This window comes from Micrasema longulum, unplaced genomic scaffold (genome assembly GCF_059751315.1).
Source record: "Micrasema longulum isolate JH-2025_06_02 unplaced genomic scaffold, ASM5975131v1 h1tg000809l, whole genome shotgun sequence".
Taxonomy (NCBI): Eukaryota; Metazoa; Arthropoda; class Insecta; order Trichoptera; family Brachycentridae; genus Micrasema; species Micrasema longulum.
In genome coordinates, this window is record NW_028278001.1 from 473823 (window position 1) to 499342 (window position 25520).

At 36.4% G+C, this 25520-nt stretch overlaps 3 protein-coding genes across 3 annotated transcripts; 1 reads left to right on the top strand and 2 right to left on the bottom strand.

The window, feature by feature from the left end:
* Window positions 1–598: 598 nt before the first annotated feature.
* Window positions 599–5286, bottom strand: RpL12 (ribosomal protein L12). Its single transcript, XM_088230694.1, has 4 exons — window positions 5128–5286; window positions 4972–5045; window positions 1184–1364; window positions 599–832 (listed from the first exon to the last, which is right to left on the bottom strand). The coding sequence occupies exons 1-4, from the start codon at window positions 5162–5164 to the stop codon at window positions 630–632; spliced, it is 495 nt and encodes a 164-aa protein (XP_088086820.1). The 5' UTR covers window positions 5165–5286; the 3' UTR covers window positions 599–629.
* A 1655-nt stretch (window positions 5287–6941) lies between these two features.
* AIMP3 (aaRS-interacting multifunctional protein 3) lies at window positions 6942–13339 on the top strand. The gene is made up of 4 exons (XM_088230695.1): window positions 6942–7367; window positions 8555–8743; window positions 12279–12374; window positions 13050–13339. The coding sequence occupies exons 1-4, from the start codon at window positions 7290–7292 to the stop codon at window positions 13197–13199; spliced, it is 513 nt and encodes a 170-aa protein (XP_088086821.1). The 5' UTR covers window positions 6942–7289; the 3' UTR covers window positions 13200–13339.
* A 1111-nt stretch (window positions 13340–14450) lies between these two features.
* Obp59a (Odorant-binding protein 59a) lies at window positions 14451–20125 on the bottom strand. Its single transcript, XM_088230705.1, has 4 exons — window positions 19595–20125; window positions 17652–17687; window positions 14726–14852; window positions 14451–14643 (listed from the first exon to the last, which is right to left on the bottom strand). The coding sequence occupies exons 1-4, from the start codon at window positions 20123–20125 to the stop codon at window positions 14525–14527; spliced, it is 813 nt and encodes a 270-aa protein (XP_088086831.1). The 3' UTR covers window positions 14451–14524.
* Window positions 20126–25520: the final 5395 nt, after the last annotated feature.

The following is a 25520-nucleotide window of genomic DNA, read 5'->3' on the forward strand; positions in this document are numbered from 1 at the left end:
CTCCATAAAAATTCCTGGCACATCCCACATTTCTTAAGGTAGGATTACATTGTTCTTATGTGCTGGGGAGTCATCTGGCGCATGTCACTTATATGGGTAGAATTTTCTGTTGTGTTATGTCGAGCCGTCTCGAGAACAACATAACCCTGCATTTACTTTCTTAATTATACTTTTCAGTTTACAGACAGAACTCGGAAGACAGAGTGCCCTCTACTTTCCATCTTGCGAGATATCTCTTTCCATGATAACTGCCCTTCTCCAATCCAAAGGCGTAGGCCCTTCCTCTAGACAGAGATTAAAAGTCTGTGCAGCCGTGTGACTGATATGACCACCACTCTTCAGATATTCCACAGCAACACTCCATTCTTCATACTTTTCAGCGCACTTTTTTAATTCTACCATCTTACCTCACATGCGGTGTCATCGCTCGTATATTCCCCCGCATTGACCTAACTGTTGCGCTGGGACACTTACAGTGCTTTTATAATATATTTCCATAAAATATTCCACCCATCTCTCTCAATCCTTTGTTATTTGTTATCATTTGACCATTGTTTTATTATTATTACACAGGGAATTGGACAGTAAAATGAAAGAGTTTATTAAAACATAGGTCTTTATTGTATAAATTATTCTTCAACGGTGAGGGTTCCCTCGTTGATTTCATCAATAAGGTCATGTGCGTTCTTGTTGTCGATGGTGCAACCGACAGATTGGCAAGTTCCTAGAACTTCTTTTACTGTTCCAGATAGTTCCCGAGCCATGGAACGCGGCCGCATCTGCTTGGCGATGCTGACAACCTCATCGAAAGACAGGTTGCCATTGTGCTTAACTGGAGACACAAAGCAACACATTTACAGATAGACAGTAAATATACTACTACATTTTCAGCTGTAACTTTCATATTAGAAAGTGAGTATATTAAAGGATAATTCTTTCACTCCACCAGTCACAATCTCGAGGAAGATGGGAGAGGGGAGTCGGGAAGGGCAGGGGAACCTTTGGTCCACGACTCCTTATTGGTTATTCGGAGTAGCCACGACAGGGAACGGATCCTGAGTCGCGGGTTCCCTCCATCCGCCACCCGGAGGGACGCACCTGGTGGGGGCGGGCCCCCGCAGGCTGACACACTCTACCTCGCACCCAGGAGTTACATACTATGGCCAGTATAGGGAATACTTACTGTTCTTCTGCTTCTTACGGTCTCGCGGGGGCTCCTTCAGGGCCTTGATGATAAGGGAGGCGGCCGAGGGTACTACAGAGATAGCGGCTTGCCTGTTTTGGATTGTCAATTTCACGGTGATCTTTAGCCCCTTCCAGTCACCTGTGGCCTTGGCGATGTCATCACCAACTTTTTTAGGAGACTAAAAATAATAATGGAAAAGTACATTTTAAAATGGCCCTTTTCATCGGGTAGCTGTGGGAATTCAAAATGAAAATGATAACCATTATGATTGTGGATAAATATACAGTACCATTTTCGTAATATAAAAAATACCTCGTTGGGGATTCTATGAATACTGAATTTCATTAGAATTAAAATTTACATAAACAGTTTATTTTGTCACCACTTGCTTCAATATATTTATTATATAAGCAATAGACATGGGCTGTGGTTTGTTATTGAATGCACTTTTTGGATGCCTAAATATAATTATATCTTAAATTTGTAGATTTCTGGCTAATTTAAAATTATTAGTTTTTATTATTAAGATTTACATATACAGGATTACTGGTCAAGTCGACCTTAAGTCGTTTAAGATGTAGTTTCCATCATTCCTGACCGATTTGACAATGAAACACGGTATCCCAAACTTAACAGTTTTCAAGATATTGCATATTGAAGTTTTTTTTTAAATCGGATTTTTGTCTATTGGCCTAACTTTTTTGGGTTTTTTGCCTCTAATTTATTTGTGTTTGCGATTTTTGTGTAGTAGATATGTTGTTTTATTATTCTCAACACTAAAACTGCAGTTTACTGAACCGATTGGGTCGTAGTAGACAATTGATAGTTATAAACTGAAAGAAATTTGTAAAAAATATTTTTTTTCTTTCTGAAATATTAAAAGAAAGTCTATGACAGCCATGCTGATGTGCTTAAAAATATCTATGTTTCATCAGCTATCCAACAAGGTATAACAAGCTAGGGTGTATCATAATTCTTAAAAAAAACTTTGATGATAGGCTCCCGTAGACAAAATAACAGTACTTAGGCATCAAATTGATCACTTGGGTTAGAAAACAAAATAAAGCAATTTAAATAGTTTTATTACTATTTTCACAGAAAGTCTAAGATTAAAATTCATGTTCCACATGTTTGGCTCTGTTCCGCACACATACTCTCATTCTGTGTCTTAATCCACTTTTTACTACACCACAACTGGTGGTAACAACTTAAACCCTTTCTCATTTCATTTGCCGCATTGATTATTCTCTGTCTCAAAACATCAACAGGTGCGATTGGATTAGGTTCGGTGTAAACCATACTCTTTATTTGTTCCCACACATAAAAATCCAGGGGGGTCAGGTCTGGACTTCTAGCTGGCCACGGTATGGGTCCACCTCTTCCGATCCACTTATTAGCATAATCATTGTATAGCCATTCTCTGGCACTGCTCATGTAGTGTGCAGGGCAACCGTCATGCTGAAACCACATGTCACAAATGAGATTGAGTGGTACATCGTCTAGTAAGTCCGGTAAATCTTCTCTTAATAATTTTTCATGTTTTCCATTTAAATTGTCAGGAAGAAAGAAAGATTAGTCTTTGGTTAGCCAAACACAATACCAACAAAATGGCCGGGGATTTTTTTCTCTCACTCACACCTGCTTACATCGAACGATATTCCGCTCGCACGCACCGCAATCCCTTTAAGGACAATAGGCGGAGCAAGAAAGCCAACGAAATACTGTTATCTTTACTACCTGGGAGCCTTTTATCAAAGGTTTTTTCTAAGAATTCTGATAATACCCTAGCTTGTTATACCTTGTTGGATAGCTGATGAAAGGTAGATATTTTTAAGCACATCTGCAGCATAACTGTCATAGACTTTTTTTCAAATAATTTAAAAAGAAAAAATATTTTTTACGAATTCATTTCAATTAACTATCAATCATCTACTTACGACCCAGTCGGTTCAGTAAACTGCAGTTTTAGTGTTGCGAACATAAGACGGTATTCTTAAAAGGATATGTGGCGGTAGAGGGAGAGTTAGATGAATAGGTATTTGAATATAGTTATCCTGTCACTCTCTCGCATGTCTCCTCGAAAATTGTGCATAAAAATAATTGATCTAAATCAACAAAATCAGGCCTTAGTATTCCCATTTTCCGCACCCCCAAAACTGAAATATTCTGAGATTTTCTGTGGCACATTTTGCTTTTTTCGAAAATAGTTCATATTGGTATGTACATACCGTACATAGGCAGACGGCAGATAAAACTAGGCGCTTTTAAGGGTTTTTGGATGGTCCGAGCTCCTATAAATTTTCAACAAATAAACGAAACACCAACAGTGGATATTTATAATGTGCGGAAAAAAAACACCCCTCTAGTGACTTGGGGAGGAAATACGTGAATATGTTTGTATGAAGAAAGGTCTCAGACCGCGCATCCTCTTAATGATACTTAATCTGTGGCTTGGGTGTAAAAGTGCCAATACTGTAAATCACAATATTACAGGGCAGAAATTTTATTTATTTTGTGGCGTTATAATAAACTGTTTGAGGTGTTAATAACTATTACCGATAAAAAAAAAAACACTATCACATATGTGTATATAATTTTTTTAGTTATATCTATTTTTTAAATGACATAAACCCATCAAAATGCTGGCAAAAAAAGAAATTCTAAGACAAATATTTTAATTGGGCAAGTACGGCGAAGCACCTAATCGTCGGCACTACACTTCACCAACACAGCACTGTAAAATTTAAAGGCTATAAAAATTAACATATTAGCCATAGAATTAAGAATAGTCCAGGAGCGTAGAATCATATTTGAATACATCGGACTGTGTCCGATAATTCCCCCACTTAGACACACTTTCGCCGCACGCATACTTGGAGGTCACCGGGTAATATTGCCAGATCGCGAAGAATTTAACCATAACACAAATGTAAGGTAAAAAAAAAAAGCAATCTGTTGATTTCTCTAAAGTTTTATTGTGCACACGGAAACATTGATTGACACAACAGAGTAGATAAGTAAAGGGTCATTTAATAAGAGTAATTGAATTAATGAACTTTGAACTTAAAATATAAAACAAATTTTATTTGATGTGAAATTGATATTTTTATATCATGTCAAATAATATTTGATGTTTTGAAGATATCGGTCAAACGTCCACCACAGAGTTGTTAGATTCGAGATTCGATTTTCATTAATTCTCTCATTAGATGAGCAAAGTAGAGTAAAAAAAATTACTACCCTGGCAACAATAACGAAATTTCCATTTTCGACAATCTGACGGATGGAAAAATAATTAAATTTTTAAGTAATGCATTTGTTATATACACATTCACTAGCTAATTACACGTGAAATGTGATAGCTTCCTGTTTCTTTAAGATCCTAGCAGTATTTCTTCACTTTAAGAGGACACAACACGGCATAGTTGAATTCAAATCTGGAGTTGAGTACTGAACGACGTCAACAAAGAAACTAATGGGTCAAAACGCAAACCTACTCATTTAGGAGTAGTTGAGTCGCCTTCTGTTTGATGTGCCTATGCGGTTTCTGGACTATTCTTACTTCTATGATATTAGCACACTTTATTATTTATTTACACTTAATATAGCTACAAGTAATAATTTTACTTCCGATTGGACAGTACCAAAGTAGAACATGGGATTAAAATAATTACCTTCCAAAACCAAAACATATACGGCTACATTTGTGCACGCCAAATGGAGTGACAGATAGAATTTAAGGTTAAAGAGCATAATGTTATTTATTATCGGACATATGGACTTACCAGACCGAGGGGACCTATTTTGGGAGCCAGAGATGAGGTAGCACCAACTTCACCACCGACACACCGTAAGTACACTGAAATACAAATTAAATTTAACATACCATTCCACTTTTCTAAAGATCAAAGGCAAAATTTTAGTAAAAAGACTCGGCTTACCAACTTTGACTTCGGATGGATCAAATTTAGGTGGCATATTGATAGGATTTTGTTGATGTTTACTTTCTTATAAAAGGTTGAAAAAACCCGTGGATTTAATCGGATTACAAGAACGAATCCGAAACGCTGTCAGTTGCGAAGCAATGGCAGCGGAAAAGGAATCTCGTTTTCATAGATATGATTAATCTGTTCAATATAGATGATTTTTCGATTTTCTATGGAGTGTGTATGACGAAAAAATTATAACTGGTAAAGGAACCCGAGGCGGAACGGGGTACCGGGGCGGAACGGGGTACCGGGGCGGAACGGGAAAAGGGCAGGAAATTATCTACGTATGACAGAGATGCATGAACTTCGCGCACAATACTTCACTGCGCTGCGCTATATGGAATGGTTGCTGTCAGTGTCGGAGTGCACTTAGTTTGAAATTCATCGAATATTGGAGAAAAAGCTCAAAAGTTCTAATATTTGCTCTGTTACACCCAAGTTATACACCATTGTTTACTTAAAAAATTGCAATACAGGTTAATTTCAACCTACTTTTGACTGACTAAAAGTCTAGTGATAACTCAAGGCCAACACATACTTATACAGGCTATAACTCCCATGTTTTAAAGAAAGTTGAAATTGAAAAAAAACGTATTTTTATTAACCCTCAACAGTCTTTGTACGTCCGTACTTACAGCATTTAAAACACTGAATAGTCGGAAACACGTAGAGTTCTATGGAGAGGGACACATTGAGGATGGAAATATGAGAAGGTAGAGATTTTGAGTCGAAGGTCAAAACCACTGTGTAAAAGGGTTTCCATTCTACTATGTCACCATTATTCGATCTGTAATTCAGTCATAGAGCCTTGATTACTTTTCCAAATCCATGAGGTACCTCGGCATTCTCCACAATGTCCTGTTTGGACCAGTGCGAAGGGATGCCTTTAGTAACACCCTGATTAGTTACTAGGAAAGTCGGAATGAAAACGTTATAATTATCCTTTTTATCTATTTCTGATTTTACAAACGCATTGGCTTCGTTTGCCGTCTTAAACTCCGCAGACATGCAGTTACAGCCGACGGACTTGATTCCGCAGGCAATTCGAACATTGTTTCTATGAAGAAATCGACTGAAGTCAATATCGTACAAGTTGGTTTGGGTGACGCCATCTACTTGTACTTTTGTTACATTGTACATGCGGGATTGGAGTTTGGTAGGAGTGGTGGTAGGCGATAAAGTGTTTGCTACTTCTGAAGTACCTGGGTTTGCAGGAGCAGAAGACCGGGGGCTTGGTGTTTTTTGTGGGAGGGTGCGGTCTGACTCAGAACTCGATTTCCTCTCCGAATTTATCAGTTTGAGATTTTTAGATTTAGGCTTTATTGTAATAAATTCTGTGGAATCTGGAACAGTGTCCATTGTACCGTACGACGATTCTGATTGAGATCCGGTAAATCCGGAGGTTTCTATTTATTGTTCATTTAAAAAGAAAAGTATAAAATAAGTTATAAAAACCAAAAAAAAATTTCGCTACACGTGTATGGAAAAAAAAATTATAACTTGGTTATTAGGTTTCGGGACAGAGAACGAAAACAAACACAAACTACTGAAAACACTTAATAATAATAAAATTATATGTACGCCACTGTTTTTTTGACCAAATTAGTGAATTATTTTGACTTTTTGATGAAAAAACACAATAATTATTGTCTAAGACACACAAAAACGACCGCCACAACTGTTAGTTAAAGATAATCTCAACAAAAAAAACTCGACACTGGCCAGAACACCCGAGTTGAAATGTGAAAAGGTCACGAAAAAACGAAGAAGAAGAAAAAGTAATCTCTGGTCAAAACTGTCAAACGTCAAACGGTGGTCAAACTTAAACGTCAAACTGAACGAACTAAACCCTGGCTTTGACTTTATTGTTGTGTGCTGTGTGGTGATGTGCTGGTGCATTTCAGTGCAATCAAAATCACTCACTAATTATTGATTAATCATCGTCGACTAATGAAATATTTTGTCCATCCAATTGTAACCTACAGCCAGTGTCTGAAAAAGTTAATTTAACATTTTAGTAAAGCAGTTGCAAATGAGGTGTATGTGTACAAAAAGTGTGTCTGAAGAGTGAATCGGTCGAGTATCAAATTGAAATCGTGAACTTTCAATTCAACATGAATGTCAAGTCTGTACAAAATATTGCCAATTATCTTGGATTGTCGGCAGTCGATCTCTCCATAATTGATGATCAGGTGATGCTTTTTACAAGAATCGATAACACAAAAGCAACCATGTCCGTCTGCATATGTGTTGTGTTGTGTGTTCTTCATTGTTGTGTTGTGTTTATTTATTTTTTTATTTTTATTTTTTTTTTTTTTATACGCCTCCACTCTGTTGTGTTTATTATACTACATAAATATTCGTATCTGTTTATTTGTCCGTCACAAGAACTAAAAAACCGCAAGTCGTAGCAATGTGAAATCCGGACGCGTCATTCGAGATGCGCTTTCTATGTGAACCATGGTATTTTCAAGCACATTAAGATATGTCGTAGAAATGTGAAATTTGAATTCAAAATTTTAGATTTCATTTATAAATCAGCCGTGCTGTTTTCAAGCCAAATTTTTCGAATTATTTTACATAAACGATTTTGATAAAAATAACTTACTTTTATTGCACATTGTTGATTTGTAGCGTGAGTAGCCGTGTATTTTGTCCCACTTATTGCATGCCACTAATAGTAGAGAATTTTAGTTCAACAGCTCAATATTATATAAATACTTAATTACATTCTGAAGTTTGCACTGTTCACATTTTTATATATTTTAGATTAAAAAATAATGAAACATCTGAATCGAATACAATGCTTTATTATGTAGTTTTCTTATTTTATATTATCTTCAACACGTTTGTTTGAAATTAAAAACACATTTCGGAATTTTGTAGAGGAATTATATTTTGCATGCAGCCTAACCCCAATGGTAGCTGGATGCATACAAATAAAATATATACATTACGTATAGCTTACAGCCTGTCGGCCTTGTGGTATAGTGGTCAGCGCGTTTGTCTACCATGCAAGAGGTTTCGGGTTCGATTCCTGACATAGTTGATATGAAATATTTATTTAAAAAGGTATTTTTACACCAAAATATTTCATAGTCCCTGGACTGCCACCTGAAGTGTAAGACTGATCATCTTACCTGCATATAGCAAAAATGATCACGTTACGCTGCGATTGATGTACCAATTCAGTGCCTATGGACCATTAGGTGCTGAAAGGGGTTGAGCGATGATGATAGCTTGCAGCTCAAAATAATTTGGATTACCTCGCATTTTAATAAAACTTGTTCAAGAATGTGGGTAATTCCTCAATGTTTATTTAAATGTGTACTGCTACTTCTCCTTTTATCTAGTGTTTGGTTACTGATCGTCTCCTCAGGTGCTGAGGTTGCGGAGTGGGAACGAGGAGTACTGTGGCGTGGCCACGGTGCTGCTGGTCCTGGCTAATGAGGGTGGAGCGGTTCAGGGTGCGGGAGACGCCGCTTTCGTGTACCAGTGGTTTGAGTTTGCTTCGCTCTACTCTCATCAAGTGACTGGCAACATGCAACAAGCTAAAACTGTTTTGAAAGTGAGTACATTATTATCATTAATATGGATAATTTATACAGCGCAATTTTTGCACTACTTTCATTCATTACCAATTCGCTCTCCAGGCATACATCATTCATTCTAGAGAATATTTGTTGCAAATCCTCCTTGTTGCTTGCTAAAAGAACTGCATCGTCAGCAAACAGCTTACTGAGAAATTATCCATTTTCGCTCCGATACCCATACATTCTGTCTCTTTCATACAGTTGTCCATGTATATATTAAACAACCATGGTGTCATTACACATACCTGTTTAACGCCCTTTGAGATAACAAACCATGATGAGAATCCCCCATTAACTCTTGCACATGCTGAACTTTCCTCATAGAGGGATGCTACTGCCTGTAAAGGTCTGTTGCGTACTCCGTACTTTTCCAACATGCCCCAAAATTTCATTCTATCTACTTCGTCATATGCTTTTTGCAAATCAACAAATGCAAAAACAATTTTTTAATTTTGGCCAAAAATTTCTCTGTTAACATTCGTAGCGCAAAATTATTATCCTTGCATCCAAATCCACTCATGAAGGCTCCTAGCACATCCCACACTTTGTCTTTTGCCACTTTTCTTACTTTCTCAATTATAATTTTCCCATGCAGTTTACCGACAGAAGTCGGAAGACTGATTGCCCTATAGTTTCTACACTCTGCCCAAGATCCTTTTCCTTTATATAAAGGCATAACAACTGCCCTTTTCCTATCCAGAGGCATATGCCTTTCCTCTAGGCAGAGATTGAAAAGTCTGTGCAGCCATGTGACCACCACTTTTTAGATATTCCACAACAACCCTATTGTACCCAAAGGATTTACCATTCTTCTCACATTTCAGCGCATTCTTTATTTTCTGTGGTTATTTCACATGTAGTGTCATCACTATCTTCCTTTTTACCACTTAAATGTTGCTCAGGGACACTTGACAACCTCGAAAAAGTAAGTTAAATTTAAAAAATATCATTAATTAAGAGAGATTGGGAGATGTTTGGTTTTGTCGGGCGCCAGTTATTCGTACAGAATAACAATAAGATTAAGTTTGCATTCAACTGAATGCAGAACTTAATTATAAACTTAATTATATTAATGTGGAGGAGTAAGAGGGGAATAAAGATAAGTGAGGAAATAAAATGTATTTAAAATAAATTATAAACAATATCTAACCTAACTTAGAATTAGCCTTAACCTACTTAAACAATAAACTTAAAATTAACCTTACGCCCTGATACGGCGCGCGGCGTGGTGACGCGAAGGCGGCGTGGGTCCTTGGCGTGCGGCGTGGGCACAGGACGCGATGTGGGTGGCGGCGTGGTGCATCTTAGGGGAGGCAGCATCTGACTGCGGCGACAGGGGTAGCTGGAACGGCGGCGTCCAGCTGCGGTGAGGTATGCCGCGTGGATGGCTTGTCATGAGCGGCGGCGTGGCTTCCTGTTCCATGGCGGGGCATGAGGACGTGAGCGCGTGGGCGCGTCACCGTGGGGCGGCGACGTGAGCACGTGGGTTGCGTCGTAGGCGGCAGCGTTGGGGCTGCGGCGTCAGGGCTGGTTAGCCAGCACGCTGGCTTCTCTTCTGGGCTGCTGACTGGGCCACGGGGATGGCAAGGCGCCCGCCCGTGACCCTCGAAGACAACTGACGCAGAAGAAGAGTTTTCGGGAAGACAGTTCTGTGAAGAGAGTTCGGCTAGCGGGTCTGCAGAAGAGAGAGAGTCCTCGGGAAGCGGGTCCGGAGGAGAGAGAGTCCTCGGGAAGCGGGTCCGGAGGAGAGAGAGAGTCCGGGAAGCGGGTGTCACAGTTTTTATCATATTTTAGACGTCCCCCCTTCCCGGATTGGTCTCGCCTCTCTGATTGGCGGGCGCACGCTTCGGTTGGGGCGGTCTTCCTTTCCCGCCAAATTCTTTCATTCCTGCCAAATGATGTTCTTAAAATCTAAATTATTCTAATAAACTTAAATATAAAATTAACCTAGTCTTTATAATTAACTTATATTAACAATTGGAATAATCGGCACGCGTGTACGAGAAGATGTATGAAGGTAGAGGAAGCGAAGTCTATATGCCGAGATAGAGTGACGTGGCGTTCCATCCTCTCTACCTACTTTTACGGGGAAACGGCGTGATGGTTGCCGTTATAATTTTCATAAAAATTGGAATATATAAATATGTTGTCATGGATTTTAAAATATAAATATTATTTTTAACTTATTATTACTCGCGTTTTAAAAGTGTCCTGAGCTTCACAAATATTGACATGTGGCCGGTTCTTGGAGGTACCTTCTCGGTAAGAACAATAGGCTCTCGATTGCCTGAGCGGCCGGATATTTATTACTCAGCTTCAACGACCCTTGCGAAAGGCGCAATTCGGGTCCTTTTTGCTGACTAATAAATCGAACGGTATTTTTTTTAAAGAGAGACGCGTTTACAATAATTATTTTTATTAAAGAAATGATAGAATTGATGGATTTGGCACAGCGGTACTTTCGGTCTATATCACACTTTTAGTGCTTTCATATACTGCCATAAAATATTTCATCCATCTCTCTTTCAGTTCTTCGTCATTCATTATCATTTGTCTTTTTTTAAATTTAATTACTTTTATGCTTTTTTTAAAATAGTTATCTAAACAAATTAATTTTTTAATAATTTTTATATTATATTATATAATTTTTCAGGAGTTCTTTGTCTTTTTCACCTTTTTCCAAAAAAGTTTCATGTTTTCATGAAAGTGGGCAGACATTTATATACCTCCTTCTTCATTCAGTCGTTTTTTGCATTCTTTCACCCCATTTGTAACCAATCTCTGGCACCAACAATAAAATTTTACTGTCATTCTAGATGATAAGCTAAAATTTTCTTTGCAATTTTGAATAACCATATATAGAAGTTTAGTTCAAAATAACATTATTATTCTTTCCAAAAAATACACATACATATTTTCTTGCCTCCATGCCTGTCATAAAGTTTGCCTTTTTGAATTCTTCATTCACAATGAACTCGGGGATGAAAATATTAACATTGTGAATTTTGATGGATACAGAAAACACAAGAAAGACTAAGACAGACATGGGATGATTACATTAAAAATGGAGCCGGCTTCATTTTTAATGCAGGATGCATGCATGTAGAGGAAAGTCTCTGTGTAAAGATATAATATTGTGGCATTCTGTTTTCCTTCGTACTTTATTCCGTCCGAGCATTTATAAAGCTTAGGGACGTACAATTTTACTTCTTGTTTGTAGAAAGGAATATTGTACTCAAGTTAATTTCCAACAAGTTGTAAATTTTACGATTTCATTATGCATGTTCTTCACACTCTTCCTCAGCTTCCACAATCCACCTATATTTAAATGATAAACCTTTTGGCTGGTCTCTTATTTATTCACCATAAAAAATCAATCCACCCCAGCACTCCTTCATTTCGTGGATAATCTCAGTCCAGTCTTGCACGAATATGAATTAATTTAGGTATTTGGACTTTTTCTTTCTAAATTAAACATGGCATAATATGTTTTTCCTTGTGTACTTCTAGGAGTTGAATAAATACTTGGAAACATTCTCCTACCTGGTAGGATACACTAGAACTTTGGCAGATGTTGTAATTTACCAAGCTGTTTATGATCTTGTTGTAAGTATTTTGTTTGTATTACTTTTAATAGCTGTTTATGTTTATGCCACCAGACAAAGAATCGATTGGCATGTTGTGCAGTGGTTGACACGTTTGCCTACTACTTTTGAGGTCCTGGATTCGATTGCTGGCAGGGTGGAGGTGAAATATTGATTTTAATGGTTCTTTGAACTACAACATTTCATTGTTCCTGGACTGGCACCGGATTATCTTACCTCCATCAAACAGACAATCAAACTATGCTACGTTCAGTTTACCGATGCAGGGCCCTATACATCATAACACAAAAATAACGTTCGCCTCCTCCTATGTCAATCCCGTTTACTTGAAATATATTATATAGTATAGACAGGCTTAGGAAACAACCTTATTAGCCAACCACAGTGTAAGGTTGGCAAAGAGGTTAGAATGTAAAACAAAAACAATAAATATTTATTTGCTTGCATACGCAGTGCAAGATCATTCTGGTTGGAATATCCACTTACTTTTTCTGAGCTCAATTGTGCCACTGTATTTTTCGGCCTATCTACACAATTGACCAGCTATATTTGCACAGGCAAGATAATTTGTCACATGTCAGCCATCGCAGTATTATTATTAATTTTGTTGATAGTTCTGATCTTTTCGACTTTTGCATACCTTTCTCTTAACTAATTTAATCAATTCTGCTTTCAGAACGCACTTAATTTGAGTGAGAGGGGTCAGTTGTTAGACCTATGCCGCTGGTTCGATCACATACAACAGGATGCTACAGTTCGACAAGACAACCCTTTAATTAATTTCTCCGCCACATATCTCTCAAGTAGATTAGCCTGTGGTTACTGACTGACTTATCTCTCCCTATCAGCTAAATGCATATTAAAACAATTCTCTAATGATATAGGCAATATTAATGTTTGCTTTCCAAATGTTGTTTGACATAAATTATATTTATTTGATTTGAATCAATAAAATCAGCAAACTTATTTTTATTTATTTACTTTTGACATTATCAAGCAATTGTTAATATACTAAGTAGTCATGCGGTCCCGTTATAGTATCGAGGACTCACGGATCAGAAATCTGAGGTGACTCGATTCCCATACTCAATCATAGTTATTTCTGACTAATTGAAAATAGCCCCAAAACTGAAATAAAGATAATACCACCCTGTAAAATAAAAACAGCTCAATATTTCAAAATGTTTATTTCTATGATATTAATTTTTAATGATACACCACAAACTACGATAAAGTAAATATTTCTAAATAAAGTAAATTAATCTAATACAAAGTAAATTTGTAATGAAGTGTTACGAAGTGAATGCTGATTCAATTAATAATAAATATTTCAATTTAGGTGCCATTTTCCATCAGTCGTAAATAACAGTCTTATAAAACGGTAAGTTGTGATAGTGTGGGTTTCAAACCGTAGGCCAGTATCTGGGACACAATCCAGAACCGCACAATCCGTATTATTTTATTTTAAATGTGGCCAAATCTTTGTAAACAAGAACTGGATATAAATCATTTACAGAGACGGAGAACGTTGATGATGCAGATAGATATATGAAGCCATGTTGCGATGGCTGTGAATCTAGTTTCCTGGAAATCTATCATCCACTGTTCTCTGTAGTTCAGACATGGCAACAAGTGATTTTTCTTTTACTTGATGTAAAGAAAGACTTTTTTATACAATGATTTGACAGGCGCCGTGGAGCAGTTGCTTAGACGGCCAACTATGAAACTGGCGTCGCGGGTTCGATTCCCGCCAGTTGCAAGAAGGAAATCCAAGAAACATTTTTCTCTCAATTGGTCTGGGTGTTGTGGTGTATTTTTCATTACCTCCTTCCATATTCCCTCTATCCCACCTGCTGACAAGCCTTAAAATAAAGGCTTATAAATTAATATTTTTATAGCTTTAGGATTTAAATAAATGAATTATTAGATTCAAATAGTATTATTAAAAATATAAATATTAAGGGTATTTAAGAAACTGTTTTTTTAATTTTTTTTTTATACTGCGAATATATTAAACGCTCCTCGTAAGAATTATAAAGGTACACAAAAAAAGACTCCAATTAATCAATATCGCCGTGTTCTCTGATTTATTTTGAGAGATATAAAGAAACAATTCAAAATAGGTAACTCGGCATCTTTTTCTTTTCTTTCTCACTCATGTGTAGGAGATTCTAAGGTTTTATCATTTAATATAGATTTTCTCTTCCTCAGTTCCAGTCCCATGCATCTGTCCAAAGCATTTGAGTATGAACATCCATTGTCTTCGGATTCTGAAGTGTAAAGAATATATATATATATGTATATTCCGAGTGGAAACATAAGGCGTTAGAAGATATAAGCATGAGGAAATACCCGAGGCTAGCTCCCGGAAGCACCGCTTGAGTCGGTCTTCCAACACGGCCCTACTCTGCTGAGATGTGACACTCTCTCGCACCAACTTGCTGAACATTCCTTCTCCCGGAATACCTCTGTCATCCACCTAGAATTTTTTATGTGTCAATGAGGTAAAAACTAGAGCATTTAATTGCACGGTGAAGTTTTTCAAAAATTTATAAAAAAAAAAAAATAATTAGAAATGTCACAGGTTCTTGTTAACAATAACCAATCGATTATATCGTTGTTATGTGTTGTAATAGATTTCAGTTTTCCGGATAGCCATTTTTATCAACATTTGGTGTATTTTAACAGCTACTTTTAAATGTCAGCACAATTCACCGATTATAACTCGTGACGTCGGGGGTGGGTAATTTCAAAATTACAAAACTTTAAAAAAATCATAGCGATGAAATGAGATACATAAAAATATCTAAATGAAAATGTTTGACTTAGTTTGATGGTCAAAAAAATATAAAACAACCACTGAACTTCCTCATTCTACTCATTTTTATTTTTATTTTCATTTCTTTCCTTACTCTTTTATCAGGAAAGAACTTAATTACCACACAATTATTGTTAAAATAAATTATGTACCCAAATATTTCAGTTTCGGTGGCCGTTTTCGTCATCGAGGTGTAAGAAACTCACTTTTTGGAAATGCGAATCAAGTTGTGGGTTAAAGAGCAGGGTTAGTATCTCGGACCTCTGAGCCGTCAATCCGTGACACTAGCCAAGGGCTATATAAAATAAACAGTTACATAAAAGGAATACGTATTCACTCTCTGAATGTTCATTTAACTCTTCAAGGATGAGGATTTTTTTCTTTTATGAACTATTTTTTTTTTTACCATTCTTTTGGTCTTTTATAAGCTTTGGTCAAAAAATCTCGGGAGTCTAAGAAAAATAAATTTAATAAAATTGTGAAGGGTTTCTGAAAGAAAAGCAATGTGACTGTATGGTCACACTCGCCGTCACAAAAGACCTTCACAGGTTGCAGTGTCGTCAGGAGCTTGCTGACCCCCCCCCCCCCCACTAAGAATAATAGTCACACTCGTCTTTGTAAATATTTTCCTCTTCTAAATTTTATTTTAAGCGGTTTCTTTTTAAAATCAATGAATAATTAAGATATGTATGTTTTGAACTTTTTCGGACCCAAAATTAACTAAAGATATAAAGAAAACACATGTTTCCGCAAATGATAAAAATTTTATCCACAGTGCTGCCTCCTGCCTAAAATCAGTTTTGTCAGATAAATGTAACATATATCTATTCCATACACTAATTAACACCTTTACCTAGGGACTATGCAAATAGGTAGAGTAAATAAATTGTGTTTTGTAATTCACCAAGTATGTTTATCGATTTCTTTTGACCCATTTCTGTCGATTTAAAAAATTGGCACATGAAGCAAGTGGAGGACTACCCACTTCGCAAGTTTCTTCATTTTGTCAACTTTATGTAATCGATTTAATATTGTTTTGTTATTTACGTAAAAAGCTGCTTGTATTAAAATTAATATGAATTTTCAGCATTTGGAATTCCTAAGCAAACAAAAGTTATTCACTTTCAAATTCAACATATTACAACAGAGATGAAGAACATTTAAGAGAAGGTAATATAGAAGTCACAAACATCAACAGATGAAAGAATTGAAGGAATATAGATGTTCAAATATAGGCAGAATGTTGAATGTTACACAGTGTGTAAAGTGGCCACTTAAACCAGCCATTGAAAGGTCATAAGCCCTGTAGATACCTGGACTTCTATATTACCTTCTCTTAAATGTTCTTCATCTCTGTTGTAATATGTTGATATAGACAGCTCCCCAGGGAGTTGAATCCAGTCCTTGTCTACAAAAATTTGGACAAACTCAAAATATTGTTCACTTTCAAATTGGCCAGTTTGTGTTAACAGTGATGCCATAGATGTCTAATAAATAAAAATAAATTCTTATTCTCAGTCTGGGAGAATAAATGCACTAATCTTAATTTACAAAATTCATTTATATATGGCTTTATAAAAATGAAATAATTAATTATCCATTTAGTATTTTTTAAGTGCTAACATAGTGACTTGCCATGATAACTTATTTTTATGTATAAATCACTCAATTTAGTGCCTTCAAAAATTGTGAAATATACATATAGTTTTTTTGTTGAAGCGCAGCTTGCAGTGTTTTAAAAAATAAACAATCATTTCATAGTAAACTAACAACAAAATTAACTGTTTTATAACATACGCACGTTTCCACTTCCCACTATTTTGTATCCCAACCCAACACAGGGCCCTTGGCCTCATATCTTTATATAAATCAAAAAATAACAATTAAAAATGGTTGAATTATGATAGCTAGGTTTGTAGGTTGGTATTATGATTAACTACCCATAATACACCCATAGAATAATATACCTAGATAAGAATAAGTTATATTAAAACACTGATTAAATCTTCTCTAATACATTGTTTAAAAAAAAATTAGAAATCTAAAAGTGTTTTAAAATACTATAATTTACTTGCAATAAAGAAATAACCAAGAAAGATATTTCGAAAACATAAGGTGCCTTTTTAGTTAGTTGTTAATTACAGTAAAACTTCAATTATCCGCATTTATGATGAAGAAACTCTTTTCCGAGGAGTAAAGCAGATGTTATTTGATGCGATTCCAATTTGCTGTATTGTATCAAAAGCAATAAAAAAGTGTTCACGAGTGTATTTGTAACATCTGCTTTATTTATTATTTCCTCATAACTATCCGGATATTTGGCAATTCGGACGACTGGAGTTCGGACAGACGGAGTTCTACTGTAGTAAGTTAGTTGTGCTGCATTTTTCACTAAAATAATTTTAAATTATTATTATTATTTATGTTATAAAATAAACAGGTATTCAAATAATAACTTACGACCTGGAGATTGGTGAATACACATTGGCTCAGACACTGCAATCAAAATTCAAAAGTACATAAATTATTTCATCATTGAATTATTTTTCTCTGGTTGATTTATCTAACTCTTGTGAATTTATGAAAACTATCAGAATTAAAGTAGAAATACAGTTCCACCAAGGAATGTCAGTCGAAAAACTCAATCTGCTATTTATTTGGCTTTATAAAAAAAATGTTTGCATGAATTTTTACAGTAAAATTACTAAAAAAACAAAACAATTGTTCTTAAGATGACATGCGTCCGTGTAAGATGACTTAAAAGTATGTATCTTCGTTCTAATAATTTGACCAAATATTTCAGTTTTAGGAACATTTCCCTTTAGTCGTAAATAACCGCGTTAAAAAATGGGAAACATGTTGCGGTAGAGCGGGGTTTGAGCCTCGGACCAGTCACGGTATCGTTACCCGTCTTAATGCGTGGTGGATCATTCATTATCTCGGGTCATATCTTTACCAGAAGTTTGGAAAAAACAAACTGAGGCAAAAAATAAACTTTTAACAGCCAGAAACACGAACCTTCTTACTGTACGGGCACGAATAATCAGAGTGGGCTAGTGTTTTGGCAGGTTGGTAAGTGTCGTTGAGATCACATATGATGCTTTTGAGACTCGCACCCCAAAGCCAGCGTATTTTAAATAAAGTGCGATGTATAATTTCGTCAATACTTTCCCTACTAACATAGACGCAATAATAGAAAGTAGGGGAGCGCGGGGTAATAAGAGCGGGCGGGTAATCGGAGCAATGGCGATTGTACGGAACCTATGCACATTCGGGTGCCCTTAAGTACTCGACTGTTTCTGTCAATCATTGAGAAAGTTCGCCTCATGCGCATGAGCCGTTAGCGCCCTGGGTTGAGTCACGAGAAACGGTTGTGAGTTTTTCAGTCCACGTTTATAAAAAAACTGTCAATTGTCAGCGTCCAGGTAAGGGTGAAGATCATGTATATGCTTATTATATACCTAGATTTGTCTTCTTTCAAGTGCCATTCGTCAAATTGTGATTGAAAGTCGAATAAGATATTTGTGTTAATTCTTTTAAAGGGTAGTCAGCGGGTAATGGGAGCTGTGATACTGATGCAGCAGAAGTTGCGGAAAGTGGGCCCATAAAAAATGTTCTGGCGGCGATATTTCAGATTCTTAGATTTGTGCTTTTTGTTTGGATCCGTAAAGGGTCTAGTTTTGTTTTCCTTTAACAATTCCTTTAATAATATAATAATTTTCCATTCATAATAATTTGTTTAATAATAGCGATTTTTAACCTTTATTTATTTGTTTTGTTTAAATAGTTTGAATATTAAAATGTTTAAATTTTTATATTTTCAACATGTTTATATATATTTTTCCTTTAATATTTTTTGTATGTTTTTTTATACTTTTGTAATTGGATATAATAATAATAATAAATTTTGACAATTTTTATAGCGCCGTTTTCGTGAATAATCACTTCAAGGGCCCTGTACATTATACTTAATTCTATCAGCTTACTCTTAATTACTATTCACTTACACACTAATTTTATGTATCGGATATCATGTCCGTTATTAATTATTAAATAAATAGTTGATTTTTCATTTGTGTTGCAAATAGTTTTTGGATTAACAACTAAGATTTGCTTTTTAAATATGTTTAGCTTTATTTTTGGGAGAATTAAAAATTATGGCTCCCATTTCCCATATGAGCGTTAAATAGGCTCTCATTACCCGCATGTATGGGAGCGATTGACTTTTTTTTATTAAATCTTTATTGTACCTTAATGCATGGCTGTAGTTGATTTAAACTGTGATGAAAAGATAGTCAAATAAACAAGGCTTAAGTTGCTAATAAAAAATGACAACAAACTAAACAAATGTGGTTTTTATCAACATTTCCCAGAGCACATATAAACATCGTTAGTTCACTAACCTCATTTTCGTTGACGATTTTAGTAAGCCGGTTGTACCTCCTTTTCCTAGAGGACCTTATCGCTCTCGTCACTCGGGCGCCGTAGGACTCCACGGTGCTGTTGAGATCTCTCACGCTGCGGTCCTCCCTCGCCGTCAGCAGCGGGCGGACCCCGGCCACCGCCCGCAGGGAGCTGTTCCTCCCGGCGTGCTCGTACACTCCTTCCCCATCAGGCCGGGGCTCGCCCCGGGAGCGGCCCCCGCGCGGAGACTCCCACTCCTCGCTCGAGCTGTCGTCCGCTCCTCGGAGCCGCGAGAACCGACTTACGTTCTCTCGCGTCGTCCTCCCTCGCGAGTCCTCGGAATGGTCTTCCCCGTATTTAGTGGAGATCGCCCGTTCCCTTTCGAATTTGTCATTCACTTTCTCCCGCGACTCTTTCATTTCCCCGCAATCCTTCATGGCTCTCTCTATTTCGTTTTTCATGACGTGTATGTTTCCATCAGACTCCGCTACGGTAGAATATAGTCGCTCGTTAAAGAGCAAAATTACCATAGTCACGACTCTCGTATACGGCATCGCTTCGAGCGAGGAATGAGAGATTAATTCTGTAATATTAAGTGTAGGTATGTCGCGTTTTATACCGGTCTCTTTAGGGGAATCATTTGATTCCGCGCTGGGTAATGTGTAGGTAATTGGGGCATATTCGATATCCTATTATCGTGGCATTAAATTTGTCATAATATGACTGACTGCAGTCATTTTCTTGTCACAGTCAATGCAACCATCTCCGTCTATTGATAAAACGCATCGAAATGATTATTTTTTGTTGCCTCATTAGTGGCATCAAGGTCTACCTGTGTACCTATCTACTATCTACAGGCGGTCCGCTTCCGTCCTACCCGTGTCTGTGTCGTCCCAGTCCACGCCGGGCAGGTTCGCCTCGTGCGCCTCCCGCGCTCCCGCCACGCCGCGCTGCGCCGCGCGAGGAATTCCAGAGTTTTGGGATGGACATACGAGACGGGGCCGGGGAGACGCTGCTATTATGCCTTCTTCCGTACCTACTTATTATGTCCTACTTACATAATATGTAGGTAGTTACCCACCACGAACGGAAGTGGTAGGATGAAACTGCATCGGTGTAATATACGAGTAGAAAAACATCTCGGCGTCTAAGCTCGCCTACGCTCATAAGGGAAACTCGTATCTGTGTATGTGTCAGCCGTAGGTAAGGTTAAGTTACAAGATGTTTACGAGTCGCAATCCGGTCCACGCCATCCCCTCTGGGACCCCACCAGACGATCGTCAATTTTTCATTAGGTATTTGTTGAGTGTAATTAGTGAAAATGGTGTTTCAATTGAGGCACCTACGTCCTACGTCTACGTTCCTAAGCAACTCGACATGCATTAATTTGTCTATTGAGAGCATATACATAATAGTTATATCTAACCTAATAACGGTCCCGGTGTATTATGTATAGGTACTGTACCTAAAATATTTTTTTTTATTTCTCACTTTACGTTAGATTTTAATTAAGAAAAAATCTTATTTCCATTCTGTGCTATTTCCTATCATTTTGTGTAGGTATTTTGTTTCCATGTACTTAAATGTAGATAACTACCTGCAAACCTAAAGTCGTCACACCACAGTGACAATACCATGTTAGATCTGTCTAACAATTTCACCCGCGAGGATATCAAAGGGGTAGGTATAACGGGGTCGGGTTTCTTTAAATAACCGTATGTTTTTAGTAATATATTTACCGTAGATTACGGAAACACTTACTTGTTTTAACTTAAGGAAGTCCCGAATAGTCCAGTAGGACTATAAAAACAAACTGTGGGCACCCAAAGTGTTCTTTCTAACCCCACAACCCTACACAGTCCGTGTGAGATCAACGCGACATTAAATTCGTGACAAGTAGGTACTGGTGGATTTTTATAAGCTGGCGCGTGCGCTATACTTACACATACGCATTGCGTAGTATCCGTAAATAAGCCCATGGTATGACATCGCACGGCATACGCATTATAAAAATAATCTCTGTCTCTCTCGCGCTCAGACGCGCTTATGAGTGTGACATAGACAACTATTACTTTATTAGTTGCTAATGATATGGTAATACAATATACACAGGATGCTTCTGCGTTCGTCTGAATTTCGCGGCTATTCTTAATAAAAATTAAAAAAAATGTACGAGTATTAAAAAAAAACACCGGTTTATAAATATGTAGGTATTTTCATTTAATCAAATCATGAATAGGTCGATTATGTAGTGATGGCGCTTTCGCAAAACTTACACAAAAACATTGTTAATGTACAGAATATTGGTTTTAAAAATCTTGATCTTAAATTTTGTTGTATTAAATGTTTTTTAAAATCTCTTTTGGATTAGAGCGGGAAAAAAACAATTACTTATGAAAATATAATATATTTACGAGTATTTATTTTTAAACAAGCATGTTTTTTATTTAGTATTTTGTGTTCATCATAATAATAATTAATAGAGTGTAATTAAAATGCACAGTACGAATTATATCGAAAAAACTTTATAAACACTTATGGATAAACAATAAATCTTATTATTTATATACTTAAAACAATTTACCGAACTTCGCATTCTATTTCTAGAGTAATTGACTATAGTAAAAATATGTTTTTTCAAATTTAAATTGCCCTTTGTTCTTGGAAGGACTACAATTAGTAAAATGCAACATTTTGAAAAATGATTTGAAAAATATAAAATAATGAAACAAAGTATTTTAGTAAATTAATATTACATTTTCTTAATCCTTTGAATTTTTTTTAAAATACACAACCCTCTAATCCAACACCAAATTTAGATTTTAAATGCGTTAGTGTGAGTTATCTGAACGCGCCAGCTTAAGTTAAACCACCAGTATACGCGTAAGGAATTGTCATCAGAGGTGGTATCCTCTTAATTAATGTAATCGGGCCATTGTTGAAATAAACGAAAACTATTATTGTTTAGTTGGTATTACATGCAACGTTAGGTTTTCGGATATTTTCTTATTAAATATTCGTCGAGGCATATTTTTTTCTCCTAGTGGTATCAGTAGCAAGACTGGCAAGCGGTGAGTTTTTAGATTGGTAAGCTGCAAAAATTCTGATAAAATGTCTATAGCGGTAGTATGGCACATAAAAATGGTATATTTTATAAATAATATATAACAAATGGCACTAGCGGCTAATAGTTTTATTAAAAAAAATCTAATTTAACAAAAACATTTGATTAACAAAAAAAAAACATAATTGCAAAAAACCGTAATTCGTGAAGACTAGATTTTTCGGAATTTTTGCACGTCCACTCGTGAGAATGAATTTCATAGTAACTGCGGAGTTCTGAAAATATATTATCCTAAAGTGTGTGCAGTAAACATAGCGTTGCATAAAAAAAACATCATTATCATTCCATGTCCGCTCCCTAGTTGGAGCACATAGTATCCACAAAGAGCCTCCATGCATCTCTATCGTCTGCCAACTCCTTTGCGTCCTCCCGAGTCCGGTTTTCGTTCCGAAGTTCTGACATAAACTGCCGACGAACAGTCAGCAGTGGACGTCTAGGAAGTCGAGAACCTGATGCTTTGTACTTGACAGCTCACTTTGGGCAAGTGTGGTTAAGGCTCTCGAGAGGCATCCGCTTGACGACAGTTGTTACCGAAGTTTGCTGCGTCCGTTCTTTCATTACTTCATTTCTCACGAAATTAAACCACTGCACACCCAAGATTCTTCTGAGACGCCTATTCTCAAAATTCAGAATTTAGCTGTTTTGGGCCCTAGTGAGGTGCCACGATTCGCATCCGTAGAGGAAAATATGCGTCATATAGGCGGCATTTGGTTTTCACTGAGTGAATATACGATCTCCAGATAGCGTTCATACTGTTGAATGTGGCGCCGCTACTCCTAACCGCACTCCAAGTTATTTTTTAAAGCTGCCATTTTCTGTAACATATTATTTATTTTTATTTATTATAATTTATTACCAACGATAACCTCTATGGAAAACGTAAATGTCAACAATTATTATTTTCTCACTTGAATTTCTTATTTATTTATTTTTTTGTCACATTTAATATTTATATCTTTTGCATAATTTATGAAAACTTAATTGGTCTTTTTATGTTAAAAAAATTGTTTTTAATACTTATTATGTATGACTGTATGTTTTCTGAATAAAATAAAATAAAAAATATGCTTCCAGGTATTTAAAACTCTCGACCTTTTCGATGATTTGGTTTGACAGAGTCAGGGGATTTCGAGCATCAAGGCACACAGTACATGGGTTTTTGCAATATTGGCAACGCCTCAAGTGGCAGAAAAAAGAACTTAAAAGAACAATCGGGCGCGATTTGTATTCAGCAAAAACATTACGCCTAATCGTTCGGTTAGGCAAAATGCATAACGACTAATCTTCGTTCAGTGGGCAATTATCATTATTATTAAAATAAGCCATAATTATTTTTTTTAAATCACAAGATAATCTGTACTATTCTTATTGAAATCTGATAAGAAACAAGGGAGATATAAAATATCAAAGTCTAGTTATTTGAATATTGAAAAAACAAACAATTCGTGACGTCAACAATTATGACGTCATCGGATGCGAATATGGTTTTTACTTAAAAATCTATGATTCTAGTGGAGTAAGTAGAATGGGATAACTTTGTAAAGATAAAAACAAACAATACTTGACGTCACAAAATATGACGTCATCCGATGCGGAGACAGTTTTAACGTAAAAATCTATAATTTTAAGTAGAGTACGTGGAATGACTTCGATCAGTTTCAAACTTGATAATAATGAAATATAAATTGTTGTTTTTTCAATGAGAAAATATTATGTTGTGTATGCGAGAATACAATAAAAACTTGGTGATTAAAGTAAACCCTTCGGAGTGGGGTCGCTCTGATACATCATGATCTTATGTATTTGTTATGAATATTTTCCAATTATAAATTACTTACAAAAAAGACACTAAGGTATTAGCGAATTCATAAAAGGCGTGTCTTTGTTGGGTGTTTTAAGTCGCATCTCAATAATTAATTATGTCAATATAAATAATTGTACTTTGATTCCACATAAAGCAAAATTTATCTTTTAAATCATTGTAAACTAAAGTTTAACCAAGTTTAAAATTTTAAAATAGATAAATTTTATTGAATATTTATTAAATAATTGATGAAGATGACATAATAACCGTGCTTTCTGATAAAATTAAATTATCAGTTAATTAATGAAAACATTTAAGTTTGTAAGTGAAAATTCTTGATGGAAGTTCATTGTAATTTATTATATAAATAAAACACGAGTGATACTTTAATCCACAAATTTGGAATATCCAGTGACCGGTTTCATCGCTTTCGCGACATCTTCGAGACTGGTCAGTTAATTAATGTATTGTGAATGAGACTTTGTTAATTAGCTGACATTATTTACTCAGTGAAAACCAAATGCCTCCTATATAACGCCTGCATAACACCTGTTCTCCTCTACGGATGCGAATCGTGGCACCTCACTAGGGCCCAAAGTTGCGAAATTCTGAGTTTTGAGAATAGGTGGCTCAGAAGAATATTGGGTGTGCGGTGGTTTAACTTTGTGCGGAATTAATAAGTTTGAATTGAATAAGAGAATGGACGCAGCAAACTCCAGTGACAACTGTCATCAAGCGGAGGCGATACGGTTGGCTTGGCCATGTGCTGCGGATGCCTCTTGAGAGCCTTAACCACGCTTGCCTTCTTTACAAGGATCAGGTTCTCGACGTCCTGGACGTCCACTGCTAACTGTTCGTCGGCAGTTCGTATCAGAACTACGGGACGCAAACCTGACTTTGGAGGATGCACGGGAGCTGGCAGCCGACAGAGATGCTTGGAGGATTTTTGTGGACATCATATGCTCCAACTATGTAGTGGACATGGAATAATGAATGA

What these genes read in the sequence shown, in the direction of transcription:
- RpL12 (XM_088230694.1), bottom strand. Translation starts at nt 5,164, where the DNA reads ATGCCACCTAAATTTGATCCATCCGAAGTCAAAGTTG. An exon ending in TCCATCCGAAGTCAAAGTTG is followed by an intron (nt 5,046 to 5,127) that starts GTAAGCCGAGTC and finishes TTTGTATTTCAG; the next exon opens with TGTACTTACGGTGTGTCGGT. An exon ending in AAATAGGTCCCCTCGGTCTG is followed by an intron (nt 1,365 to 4,971) that starts GTAAGTCCATAT and finishes TATTATTTTTAG; the next exon opens with TCTCCTAAAAAAGTTGGTGA.
- AIMP3 (XM_088230695.1), top strand. Translation starts at nt 7,290, where the DNA reads ATGAATGTCAAGTCTGTACAAAATATTGCCAATTATCTTGGATTGTCG. An exon ending in AAGCTAAAACTGTTTTGAAA is followed by an intron (nt 8,744 to 12,278) that starts GTGAGTACATTA and finishes GTGTACTTCTAG; the next exon opens with GAGTTGAATAAATACTTGGA. An exon ending in AAGCTGTTTATGATCTTGTT is followed by an intron (nt 12,375 to 13,049) that starts GTAAGTATTTTG and finishes TTCTGCTTTCAG; the next exon opens with AACGCACTTAATTTGAGTGA.
- Obp59a (XM_088230705.1), bottom strand. Translation starts at nt 20,125, where the DNA reads ATGGTAATTTTGCTCTTTAACGAGCGACTATATTCTACCGTAGCGGAG. An exon ending in AAATCGTCAACGAAAATGAG is followed by an intron (nt 17,688 to 19,594) that starts GTTAGTGAACTA and finishes TTTTGATTGCAG; the next exon opens with TGTCTGAGCCAATGTGTATT. An exon ending in CTTCCGGGAGCTAGCCTCGG is followed by an intron (nt 14,644 to 14,725) that starts GTATTTCCTCAT and finishes TTTACACTTCAG; the next exon opens with AATCCGAAGACAATGGATGT.